The 12,363-nt window shown below is 39.0% G+C and overlaps 1 protein-coding gene across 3 annotated transcripts in view; it reads left to right on the forward strand.

Annotated features, from left to right (window-relative positions):
• The window catches only part of MAN1A2 (mannosidase alpha class 1A member 2), a 98,016-nt gene that overhangs the window by 18,955 nt on the left and 66,698 nt on the right, over positions 1–12,363 (forward strand). For 2 of the 3 annotated variants that reach the window (XM_039338802.1, XM_039338803.1), the window contains exon 3: positions 11,111–11,366. The exons of the other annotated variant lie outside the window; for it this stretch is intronic. In XM_039338802.1, coding sequence (XP_039194736.1) covers positions 11,111–11,366 — 256 coding nt within the window. The remainder of the gene's footprint in view (positions 1–11,110; positions 11,367–12,363) is intronic. 3 annotated transcript variants of the gene reach the window in all.

A 12,363-nucleotide genomic window follows, 5' to 3' on the forward strand; every position in this document is an offset into this window, starting at 1 on the left:
AAAGAGCAGTACATTCTGTACTAAAGCTATACACACTTTGAAAACTATTGAGAAATCCCATGCAAATGCAAGCACCATTCTGCTATTCATTAAAGGAGATTATTTTTTTCTGGCTTCTGTCAGAATATGAAAAAAATGTAATAAAAATAGCATTATCTGTAATGACTCAATTACTTAACTTACTTATACTCTTTCAAGTTTATTTGGAAGCCTGAAAAAGTGGGTTTACAGTGTTTTAATGTAGATAGATATTATGGTCATTGACAAACTAACAAAAACAGCAAAGCACATGGAATAAATGGTAGAACAATAAGGTAATACATACTTTGGCATCAGCTGATTAATCTTTGCCAAATTTTACAAAGTATAAGATAAAATTTTGCAACATTGAGGGAAGGATGTATTTCTTTTGGAAAATAAGTAATTAATCTGAATGAGAATTGTGTTATTACAGAGGTTACATTTAGGGCAGCAAATGTGCTAAAAGTGGAATGATATTTTAATGAATAGCAGAGAGCTTGTGCTCATTTAAATTTTGAAGCACTTCTGCATCATATTTTAAATGAATGCAGCCCTACTATACTTTATAGTAATTGATAGCACCAAAGATACTTTATAAAAATAGCCTTGAACTAGATTCTAGAAGTAAAAGAAAACACATTCTTCCTCAGTTTACAGTATTTCTAGATCAGGGGTGTCAAACTCGCAATGTCACGTGATGTGTTGCGACGTATGGGGCTGGCAGTTTGACACCCCTGTTCTAGATAGACTGACTTGGTTGTCCTTAGTTATTTGGTTTGTACTAAAATTGGTTTTGATTCGTGCACTAACTGCTAAGAACACAGATGTCCTGCTTCATCATTGTCATCCTTACAGAAAAGCAGTGGTTATAGTGTTACAATTTTCAGAAAGGGAAAATAAATGGAATCTAAACTACAGTATTGACAAGTTGGCAATAAGGACAGAACAATAAAAGTTGCAAAGGGTATAGCTTAATCCAATTAAGTGTTAACTGCCAATTTGCTGAAAAGAATTATCTACTATTAAGCTAATCTTAAGATGGCTTTTCACATGAAAAATAATGCAGGTAGCCTTCAACTTACAATTGGAATTGGGAGCGGAATTTCTGTTGCTAAGCAAAGAGGTCATAAAGTGAGACATTCCATGACTGTATCACTGGGCAATGGCATTCCTGGTTGCTGTCATTAAGCAAATTCTACTGTCATTAGCCAAGATCCATTCTCCAATCCATGTCATTCCAGGCTTGGTGCCTCCCAACTCTGAGCCTCAGTAAGGTAAGGGGCTGCCTTCAATCCCCCATCTCCCCCCCTCATTCCTGCCCTTTTGGCTGCCCTGTACCCTGCTTTGCAGGGCAGCAAGCAGCTCCAGAACTGTATGGCTCTGGGGGGCACCTTGCCATGTCCCAGGAAGTTGCAGCTGCCCCAGTCCAGTCCAAGTGCAGTTGCCCGTGCCAGCCGGTGCTCTGCCCTCCCCCTGCTTACCTTGTTGTCTTCCTGCTCTTGCTCCTGACAAGATGTGCGTGGTCTAGCCTAGCCCTTTGCTGCAAGAAGCTCTTTGCGTGAAGCCAGCCAAAGTAAGTCCCTAGGCTTTGTAGCTGGTCCTATGTCTGCTATGTGGCCCACTGGTAGTTTCACTCCATCAGTCTTAACTACTTCCCTTCTCTTTACTGTTATCTGGCTACAGTTCTCTAGTCTGAATGTTCTCCCGGTATCCTTACTGTAAATGTGGCTGAGCATGTCAATAGAGGAGGTGGTTGATGGTAGTTACATTCTTGAACTTGTATCTGTATCCAGTCCTCATGATTATCTGACTGAGAGGGAGTCACACCTGTGCAGAACAGTAGCAAGGACAATACATCACCTTGGTATATGCCACACATGATGGTCACTTATGTGAATTGTCTTGAGTTGATTTCCAGTGTTATCTTCCACAGTCCCAATGAGTGCTCTGTTGACTTTGTATAGTGCTAGACTTTCACAGGTCCATGAATTGTAGGCTTTCCTATAGTTAGTCCAGGCTATGCTCACATTAGTCTGTCTAGACTTAGTTTTGGGCAACTGCTCTGTCTATGAGCAACTGGTGTTTTGAGCTTCTGGTATTGTTTTCAATATCTTTCTGAGCTGTGCTCATGTACTGGGGTACATGTAAAGGAGCACAGGTGGCTTAAGTGATCCCTAGTTTGGTGGCTATGATTCCTGATAGGACTTTTCATATTTGTTAGAAGAAAAGTTATTGGCTGGTAATTGGCTGATCTGCTCCCTTGCCTTTCATGATCAGCACTGTCCTTCCTTGTGATAGCCGGTCTGGATGGGAGCCTGCTGTTAACTGCCGGTTCATCTATGCTACTAGGCGTTCATGTAATGTTGTGAGTTTCTTAGCCAGTATATATGGATCATCTCCAGGTCAGATGCTATCCAGCTCTTTATGTTCTTGATCCACTGTTAGATGTCTGCTACTACTGTTTGATAATGATTGGTTCTTGTTCTGAGAAATTACTATGGTCTGTTCTTAGATTCTGCAGTCACTTTGCATTGGTGTTATGTTTTTTTCTTTCACCCATATATTCTTTCAATACTATTCAATTTTCTGTTGTTGGTGAGTCTGTTGTTATTGTGTTGTTACACTGCAGTTGGGAATATATCTTGGTGGCTCTTTGGAGAACAAGGCTTCTCTAATGTATCTCCTTAGCCAGTGTGGTAAGCCTTTGTTTAGCAGTCTCTAGGGCAGGGGTGTCAAACTGCCGGCTGTGTCACTTGGAAACCGCCCCCACCCCATTGCTGGCAATGGGGGAGAAATCTGATATGTCGTGTGACGTCACATGACGTCGCGAGTTTGACATGTCTGCGAGCTTCAGATAGAGTCAGGCCCTTGTATTTTTTTAGTAGCCAAGTCTCATCCTTAATCTCTATACCCTTCTGTAATTCCATGTTGATTAACTTCTCTCTGAATATCTTTGATCTTAGCCTCCAATTGATTTTCCATTTGGGGTATGTACTGCTGTTCTGATCATGTAGCAAACATCTCCAGAATTATAGTGGCTGTATTGTATACCACCAGTTTATTGGTTTGAGCTGTAGTAGGGATTATTGTGAGGGCTCTATTAGAATCTTCTAGTTTACTGTCTGATGGTGTGTCTCCACTAAACTTTGGTAATTGGTCTCAAGAGTGTAGCTAATTTATGATTTTATGTCTCATAGCAGTTGCTATGCTTTGTAAATGGAGGGGGTGGCAATGATGTTCCAGCATCAGATGTTGGCTGCATATCCAGTTTTTCTTTTGAGTCCAAGATGTAATGTCTAGTTGATCTATCTCAGTGATGGTGAATCTTTTAGAGACTGAGTGCCCAAACTGCAACCCAAAACCCACTTATACATCGTTGAGTGCTGGGTAGGTGTGGCCCATTGGGTGGGCATGGCCCATTGGGTGGGCATGGTTGCAGTGGTAATGGCAGACTGGTGGGACTAAAAAGTTCAATCAATTCCAACTTTGCAAGATCTTTTTTTTTCCTGCGAGAAGTTGAAATTGACTGATTGAACCTGTTTTTTTTTGCACACAGCGGCGGAGGCCTAAAGCGAAAAGGGTTTATAAAATCCAGCTGAAGACCTAGGACTGGGGCGATGGCTCGTGTGCCCACAGAGAGGGCTCTGAGTGCCACCTCTGGCACCCGTGCCATAGGTTCGCCACTACTGATCTATATCAAGTGTAATAGCAGCTTCCTCTTCACTATGTGGATGCAGGTCTTCTGTTTGTCCACAGCTCCCTCATAAGTTTCACCTCTCATTACCTCTGCCGTTGTAGTAGCATTCTATCAAATCCAGGTTTTCTAGTCCTATCCATATGTGGTTTGTTCCAGTAGTCACTTACTGTTAGATTGTCCTGCTTCCGCAACTTCCAGCACATATCCTGTTTTAATCCAAGTGATGTCTAAGCCAGCATGGCTCTTTTAGTTCATGTCACTCTCATATCTGAGGTAGACAGATGAAGCATTAGATGGTCTTTGCCCAAAAAACTTTTACCTACAGGTAAGGTAGGTACCAGCTGGGATTTAAAACCCAGTCTCCTGTGTCAAAGGGCAATGCTCAGATCACATGAAGTATTAATACTTCTTTATAAAGCCCTTAGCAAGACCACGCTTGTAGAGATGTAGAGACCTTGGAAAGAGTGCAGAAAAGAACAACAAAGATGATTAGGGGCTGGAGGCTAAAACATGAAGAACAGTTGCAGGAATTGGGTTTGTCTAGTTTAATGAAAAGAAGGAGTATGGGTGACATGATAGCAGTGTTCCAATATTTAAGGGGCTGCCACAAAGAAGAGGTTAATCTATTTTCCAAAACAGAACGCAAAACAAGAAACAATGGATGGAAACTAATCAAGGAGATAAACAATCTAGAACTAAGGAGAAATTTTCTGATAGTGAGAAAAATAAACCAATGGAGGCCTTTAGAAGTTGTGGGTGTTCCATCACTGCATGCTTTTAAGAAGAGACTGGACAACCACTTGTCTGGAATGATATAAGGTCTCCTGTTTGAGCAGAGAGTTGGACTAGAAGATCTCCAAGGTCCCTTTCAACTCTGTTCTGTTATCTGTTCTGTATCTCTGTCCCAGTTAGAGATAGAAGGATGAACAGCAAAAGCTGCTGCTCTGAATGTTTGCACAATATTTCCTGATTACTTTTCCGATAGTAACTACTGTATCTATGTTTGAATCTTGATCCTTCACATATTTGAAGCAATACCTGGGCAACACCTTGCTGTATTATTTAGGATTCCTTCTGGCCTGCAAACTTCAATGAAGTGATCTCACTGATCTCAGTCATGGGTTAAATATTTTACTTTCCTGTCTCCTTTGGGTGGCTGGAATAAATGTGATATGCTTGGTCAATGAGGTAATTGGTGCTTCTTAGAGGAAGGGGATGATGTCCGTGTCTTGAAGATAATCATGGTTTATTCCCCTCCTTAAAGTGGACATTTGTTTTGTGTCCAGTTTCTTTCTCAGGGAAGGTTGTGAAAATAGTAATTGCCAGTAACAAAGGGCTGAAAAGAAAGCAGATTATTTAGGTCCCTTTCATTTTGAAGTCATGTTTATGACTGGTCCGTGGACCAGTACCAGGCCGCGGCATGCCAGCAACCAGTCAGCACACAAAACCATGCACCCTCCGGTCTGCGGAAAAACCTCTCTCCGTAGAACTGGTCCCTGGTGCCCCAAAGATTGGGGACCTCTGTGTTAGATGATCTTTGTTGCGACTCAAATAGACAGGGAAGTATATCCTTTTTAGATCCCTCAACTGCAGTTATTACTGTCAGCTATGGTGTCTTATTTGGCTACTCGGTGAGGATAGAAAATCAAAAGCACAACGTTAACTTCTGAATAGACTAGAAGAAAAGAGGTTGACCTGGTGGTGTTTTCTTGAAGAGAGAGGGGTGTGTTTTTCTCCTTTCTCTTTAATATCCCCATTAAACCATTGGGGGAGATCATCAATGTTGGATTAATGCATTATCAATATATCAGTGATATTCAGATTTACATCTTTGCCCCAAACTGAGTTGGAGATGTTAGACAGGTGTTGATTTCATTTTTGGAAGATGTTGGCACCTGGATGGGACAAAACAGCAAGATGGAGCTGCTTTCAGAAAGCTTCCCTGTGGCTCTGGTTGTAACTCTGAATGGAATTACATGTCCTTGAAAGGAATTGGTCCATAACTTGAAGATTCTCCTGGACACATAACTACTGCTGGTTGCCAGGTAGAGGCTATGGCAGGTTGCAGTTCTGTTTGGAACAGAAAGTTTTGGCAACTTCAGCAATTATTACCTAATTGCTGTAATATTACAGTGCATGCTTCATGGGGCTTCCTTTGAAAACCACTCAGAAATTATGGTTGGTACAAAATATTGCAATTTCTTAGTGCAAGTTGATATAGAAATATGACCCCTGTGTTGCACATGCTTTGTGGGTTATCAATACGTTTCAAGAGTAGCTCAAAATGCTGGGTTTAATGTATAAGCTCGACTTATAGATATTTTGTTGCCTTTACAGTATATAGAATTAACCTATCTAGTACATGCTCTCCAATAAGACATATTGCTGCTAGTCTTGCAATTCTGAGACAATTAAAAAACAGAGGGTTTTATAGGGACTAGTTTTCAGCTAATTTCTATTTAATTAAAAGTCACTTAATTGAAGTCAGATTAGTAAAAGTGAGGTGAAAATTGAGCATCCCCAAACAGTATTTGTAGGACAAAGAATTGTCCTGTCTGGCATTATCATTATTGAATGGGTTTTATATACTACTTTTATTGAAGTTAACTGCCAGAGGTCAGTGTAGATTGCAATGATACACTGAATACATAAATAAACATTGGGATTTTGCAGTGAAAAAAATTTCATCTTATAGTGAGGGACACTAAAATATAGCTGTAGCCCTGGATACAGGAGTATATGGTATTGATATGTTTCAGAAAAATGTTGACAAAGGCCATTGTTTTGTACTAGTGAAAATACTGTCAACAAAAAAGGATATATTACGTGTGTATGTGTGTAATGTTTTGTTGTGTTTTGTTTTGTTTTGTTGGTCTAAAATAAAAAATTTTAAAAAAGAAAATGTTGTAAAAAATAAGTTTAATATTACTTCAAGATAAAAAACTGAAGCTGATCACTTGGATCCCTTGGTTAAGTGCCAATTTTGGTGGCTGTCACTAAAGAAAGACATAGCTACATAGCTAGCTGCTCTACCTGTGCCTCTTCCAAAAGGCGGCAAGGGAAGACACCAGGGCACTTCAAACAGTGGCTGAGCCCAAAGCCACATGAAAAGATTTCAATGGACTTCATAGTGGAGCTGCCTGAGAGTTCAGGAAATACTGTGATTTGGGTGATAACTAATTTATTTTCTGAACAAGTACATCCCATCCACTTGCACCTTAGCCAAGTTGTTCATACAGCATGTCTATAGACTGCACGGAGCCCCAGAGAGAATAATCTCAGATCAGGGAGTCCAGTTCACTTCATAGTTTTGGCAAGAGTTCTTAAAACCTTTGGGGACCACTTACCTCCTCACATCATCTGGAAATGAAAGGAGGCTCTGAACATACAAATGGGATTCTAAGAGCAGTACCTCAGGAGTTACATTTATTATCAACAGGACAATGGCAGACATTCTTCCTTTCACTCAGATTTCCTACAACAACTCAGTGCACAATAGCACTGGATTCACCCTTTTTAAAGTGGTTACAGAGCAGGATTTTGTGTCTATCCCTGATTTGCTCCAGGCCATCCCATTGACCGTCTCTTTAAAGGAGTGGATAACCCAATTACAAAATACCTGGCCAGTAGTAAGGAAAGCACGGGAGGAGGCAAGGGAAGCATATAAAAAAATAAGCAGACAAGAGGCGTGTAAAACCAAAAGACTTTAAAATTGGGGATAAAGTCTATTTATCTACCAAATACTTGCAATCTAGACAACTTTCCAAGAAATTGGGTCCAAAGTATGTTGGCCCTTTCCCCATAAGAAGGATTATCAACCCCATGACTGTTGAACTCAAATTATCAAAAATTCTCAGACGCGTGCATCCATTATTCCACTGCAGCCTCCTAAAACCAGAAATCATGTCTTCCCTTTGCTCAAAATCACAGTCACCTCCCAATCTCATCATGATTGAAAGGGAGCAACAGTTTGAGGTTAAGGACTCTAGCATGTATTGAGGAAAAACTCCATATTTAGTGGCGTGGAAGGACTTCCCTCCCTCTGATATTGAACGGGTGGATTCCAAACATTAAAGCATTCAAACTGCTAAAAAAGTTTCACGAACAATACCCAGATAAGCCTTAATGATCAGCTAATTAACTCTGCATTTTCCTATGTGTCTCCCCCTCCTTTTTTGGAGTCGAGGGTCTTTCTTTCCTAAGGGACCGGACTCAGGTAGGTCTGACAGTTTGGGGATAAAACAGTTCATATAATCTGATAGTTAAAAGACTATTTCATAATAAACTACATATTTTATATTCACTTGCTAGAATCACTTTCTAAATGATAGATGCTAAACAACATAGCCTGTTGTATATGGCACAATTAGAATACTGATACCTCCTTACACACCCAATGCACACACTTTACATCAACATAATATGCAAGACTTCACAATCAAAATAAACAATAACATATTTCTCAATCCCAAGGTTGAAAATTTATATTAAAAACATCATGAAAGAGTTCAGGGTCCATTTTGTTTAAAATAGGACATGTTAGCATATAGTGCCTCAACATCCACGGTGACTGAAATTGTGGTGTTAGGGAGATTGCCAATAGAGTTCAGTATTCTTAGGAAATCTGTGGTGTCTTGTATGCAGCGGGAGTGCTGGTGGTATAGGGCAGGGGTATCCAACCCTGGCAACTTTAAGATGTGGACTTCAACTCCCAGAATTTCTCAGGCAACATGGCTGGCTGAGGAATTCTGGGAGTTGGAGTCTACAAGTCTTAAATAAGTCCACAAGTCTTAATATATAGGAGTTGGAGTCTACAAGTCTAAGTACAGGACCTATGAAACTTGATAATGCATGGAAAAAATGTACCAGTGTCCCCCACAACATATACTTCAAGCCATCATGAACATAATCACACTGTACCAACACAGCATACCTTGCCACCAGACTATATGACTTTGTATTTGCCCATAACTAATTCACCATTGGTTTGCATATACTTGCAAATCTGTGGTGCAGTCATGGGAATGGCTTATGCATGACTTCATAATATGCCAACATTTTCATTGGTGATTTTGAACATTTTCTCATATTTCTTTTAGTTGAAACTTCCTTTATTTGAGGTTCATTGATGACATCAATGTTGATACAATTTTACAGAGGAATTATTGAGTCTGTTATTTGTACTTTCATAACTGGTACAGGACAGGTACAGACTCAAATGGATAATTAAAACTGCAGAAAGAAGAACTGCAACTATCTGCCTTCCATAAAAGATCTGTATATTGTGCAAGTCAGAAGGAGGGCTGAGAAGATATCTGTAGACCTTTCACATCCTGGACATAAATTGTTTCAACTCCTTCCCTCGGGACAGTGCTTTAAAACATTCTATGCTGAAACAGGGACAAGTAATGTGGCTATAGTATTATTTATCCTTTTCATTATCTTTTTTACTTCCCCTTTTATTGGTATTATTATTATTATTCCTACTACTACTACTATTATTATTACTGTATTATTATTGTATCATCACATAGTCAGATGTTCAGACTGAGTTGGCATTTTTGTCTAGCTATCGAGTCCTTACAAGGACCTGGGATAGGCAGATATGGATGTTCGATGGTGTTACAGATATCATCGCAGGATGGAAGATGTTCTGAGTAAAGCTACCTTTTGCAATTGACTGATGGTGAATTTGTCAATGCCAGTGGTGTTCAAGTGGTGCTCCAATTGTTTTGGGATTGCACCCAAGGCGCCTATTACGATTGGTACTACTCTTGCTTGCTTTTGCCACAGTCGTTCTATTGCTATTTCTAGGTCTCTGTATTTTGTTATCTTCTCCAGCTCTTTCTCTTCAATTCTGCTGTCTCCAGGGACTGCCACATCTACTATCTTGACTTTTTTGTCTTTCTTATCAACAATATTAATAATAAATTATTATTATTAATAATAATAATAATAATAATAATAATTTTAAAGATTTAATCTTCAATTCAATTCACAGTCTGGGACTGGTAAAAACTTAACAGTTCAAGCCCTAACCAAGGACCTAAGAGCTGTTAAGGTAGCGTCTGAGTATACGTAGTTCCGAGTAAGGTGTTTTTTTGTTTTTTGTTTGCAAAGTCAGAATATTCAGGTCTGATAAGTTCAAATTTTCCATGTATCTAGGCAACCCTTTGAGTATTGCTCCAAGGGCACCGATTAATAGTGGTACAACCATCCATTTCTTCCTCTACAATCGCTCAATTTTAATTTGCAGATTGCGTTATTTTATTATTTTTTCTAGCTGTTTTTCTTCAATTCATGCATCACCTGGTATTGCAATATCAATGAACCAGACTATTCTTTTTCACTATAGTGATGTCAGGCGTGTTGTGGGCAGATGTCTCTCTGTTTGGATTTGAAAGTCCCACCTTGACCTGTTCATTTTCAAGACCTTTGTCAATTTGATGTTCCCAGTAATTTTTCTGCATTCGAACCCAAGCTTCTTTCAAAGATTTCAATGTATCATTTTAGTAACTCGATCGTGACATTGTAGATAATCAGTTTGTGAGATTTTATTATTATTATAGTTGTTGTTTTGCTTTATATGTACACTGTGCTTCTGTACCAGAGACAAATTCCTTCTGTGTCTAATCACACTTGGCCAAATAAAGTATTCAATTCAGTATCTCTTCAAATTCCATAATTACATCAACGACTTGCACCTCACCATCAATTTCAACCTTAACCCATCTACAAGTCTATTTCCTTGATGTCACAGGAAACTTACACAATGCACACATAAGTACATGATACAGAAAACCTATAAGTCATCATTAATAAGCTACAGTATGTACCGCACAATGGAACTGTACTTAGTCAGGTAGTAGGTAGCAGACCTGCATTTGTATACAGATAAACTGCCCAACTGAACTGATTACTGACAAAAACAACAGAACAATGATGTTAACATAGGAACCAGATCCTACATCAGACTCATATTTTTTACTTTGCCTTCCTATGTATAAGAAATCATAGGCACCAAACACAAGATTGGAAGTTCTTTCAAGTGTTTTTATCTAATGTGATGTATGCCATCATATAGGGTAGTTTACACAATCTATTGCTAGTTATGAAAATGAAATGAAATTCTTGGATTATATAAAAAAGATTTTTTTTTTACTGGCAACTTTTTCATATAATTTTTTGATGTAATTTCTTTAAATCCTCTAATACCGATAGATTAATAATTACCTAGCAAGTTCTCTTCATTTATGTTTGGGATATTTAGTAGATTCTTGGATAATAAAAGACTAAATTCAGAATTTAATAATGTTTTGCTCACAACATTTTTCAAAAAACAAAATTTGAATTATCTTTAAAAATTAGCATTATTATTGTTTTTATATTTAGGGAAGAAGAAGAACGTTTGAGAAATAAAATTCGTGCAGATCATGAAAAAGCACTAGAGGAAGCGAAAGAGAAACTGAAGAAGTCAAGAGATGAGATCCAAGCAGAAATTCAGACTGAGAAAAACAACATTGTAAAAAATTTGAAAAGAAAAAGTAGCAATCCTCTGCCACCAGTCCCTGTGCCAAATCTTGTAGGAATAAACAGTGGAGATCCAGTGGATCCAGATATACGAGAAAAAAGGGATAAAATTAAAGAGGTAATGAGTTATGCCCATGGTTGTTACCTCCTTATCTTTATTGATGTGAGAAGCATTTCTATAAAGCTCTTGGAGACCTTACTGTAAGTGAGGCTAAATGATGTGGCTTTTGGATTTTTTGCTAAATGCTACCGGTTTTGCAATTTATTTATTTAATTAATTTATATAACCTCCTACTTAGTACATGACTCAACAGTGAGCATGCAACTCAGGATGTGAATGATTTGAAATAAATATAATGTTTGTGTGGGGCTTTTATGTTGGGGTAGTTTCAAGTTAGCCATGCTTCCTGGTGACTTCCTGAACAGGTTCTCTGCAGTTTATTGATAGCATTGTTTGGCTGTAGTTTGTATAGATTATCTTCTGTTATATAAGTTAAATGTAATCATGCCTGTATTTAAGATACATTTTAATAAGATAACTGCCAAAGTTTCTTACAATCATCAGAGAGAATATTGCCCAATCATTGTGCACTTTGAAGTGCACAATATTCAGAAGAATATTCTCAAGAAATGTAGGGAGGAGATTGTGAATACAGATAGTCCTCAAGATACAACTGGTCACTTAATGGCAGTTTGAGCCCCCCGTACATACCCCGTTTTAAAGTTTTATGGTTGTTGCAGTACCCCTATAGTTATTCGCCCTTATGACCCCCCTACCTCTCTCACACTGCCTCTTTCTCCCCATTCCACCCCACCAGGACCTCACAGTTCTTGGCCCTGATCCCCCCACCCATCATGCATTCCACACTCTGTGAAGATCTCCGGACCGAATGTTGCAGAAGAAAGGGCAGACCACACGTCCCTCGGCCACATGGTGGTGCCCTGGAAATGGCCACCATTTTCCCCCACCTACTTGTGGGTAGGAATAAAATGGTGAGCAGAAGACAAACCATTCCATTTTGTTGGCTTAGTAAGGTTGCACAGTGCTGCAGAAAGTTCTGCAGCACTGTGCAAACCATGTTAAATCACCAAAATGGAATGGTTTGTCCTGCAGT

This window comes from Crotalus tigris, unplaced genomic scaffold (assembly GCF_016545835.1).
Source record: "Crotalus tigris isolate CLP2741 ecotype Arizona unplaced genomic scaffold, ASM1654583v1 scf7180000017716.2861928, whole genome shotgun sequence".
In the NCBI taxonomy this organism is placed as follows: domain Eukaryota; kingdom Metazoa; phylum Chordata; class Lepidosauria; order Squamata; family Viperidae; genus Crotalus; species Crotalus tigris.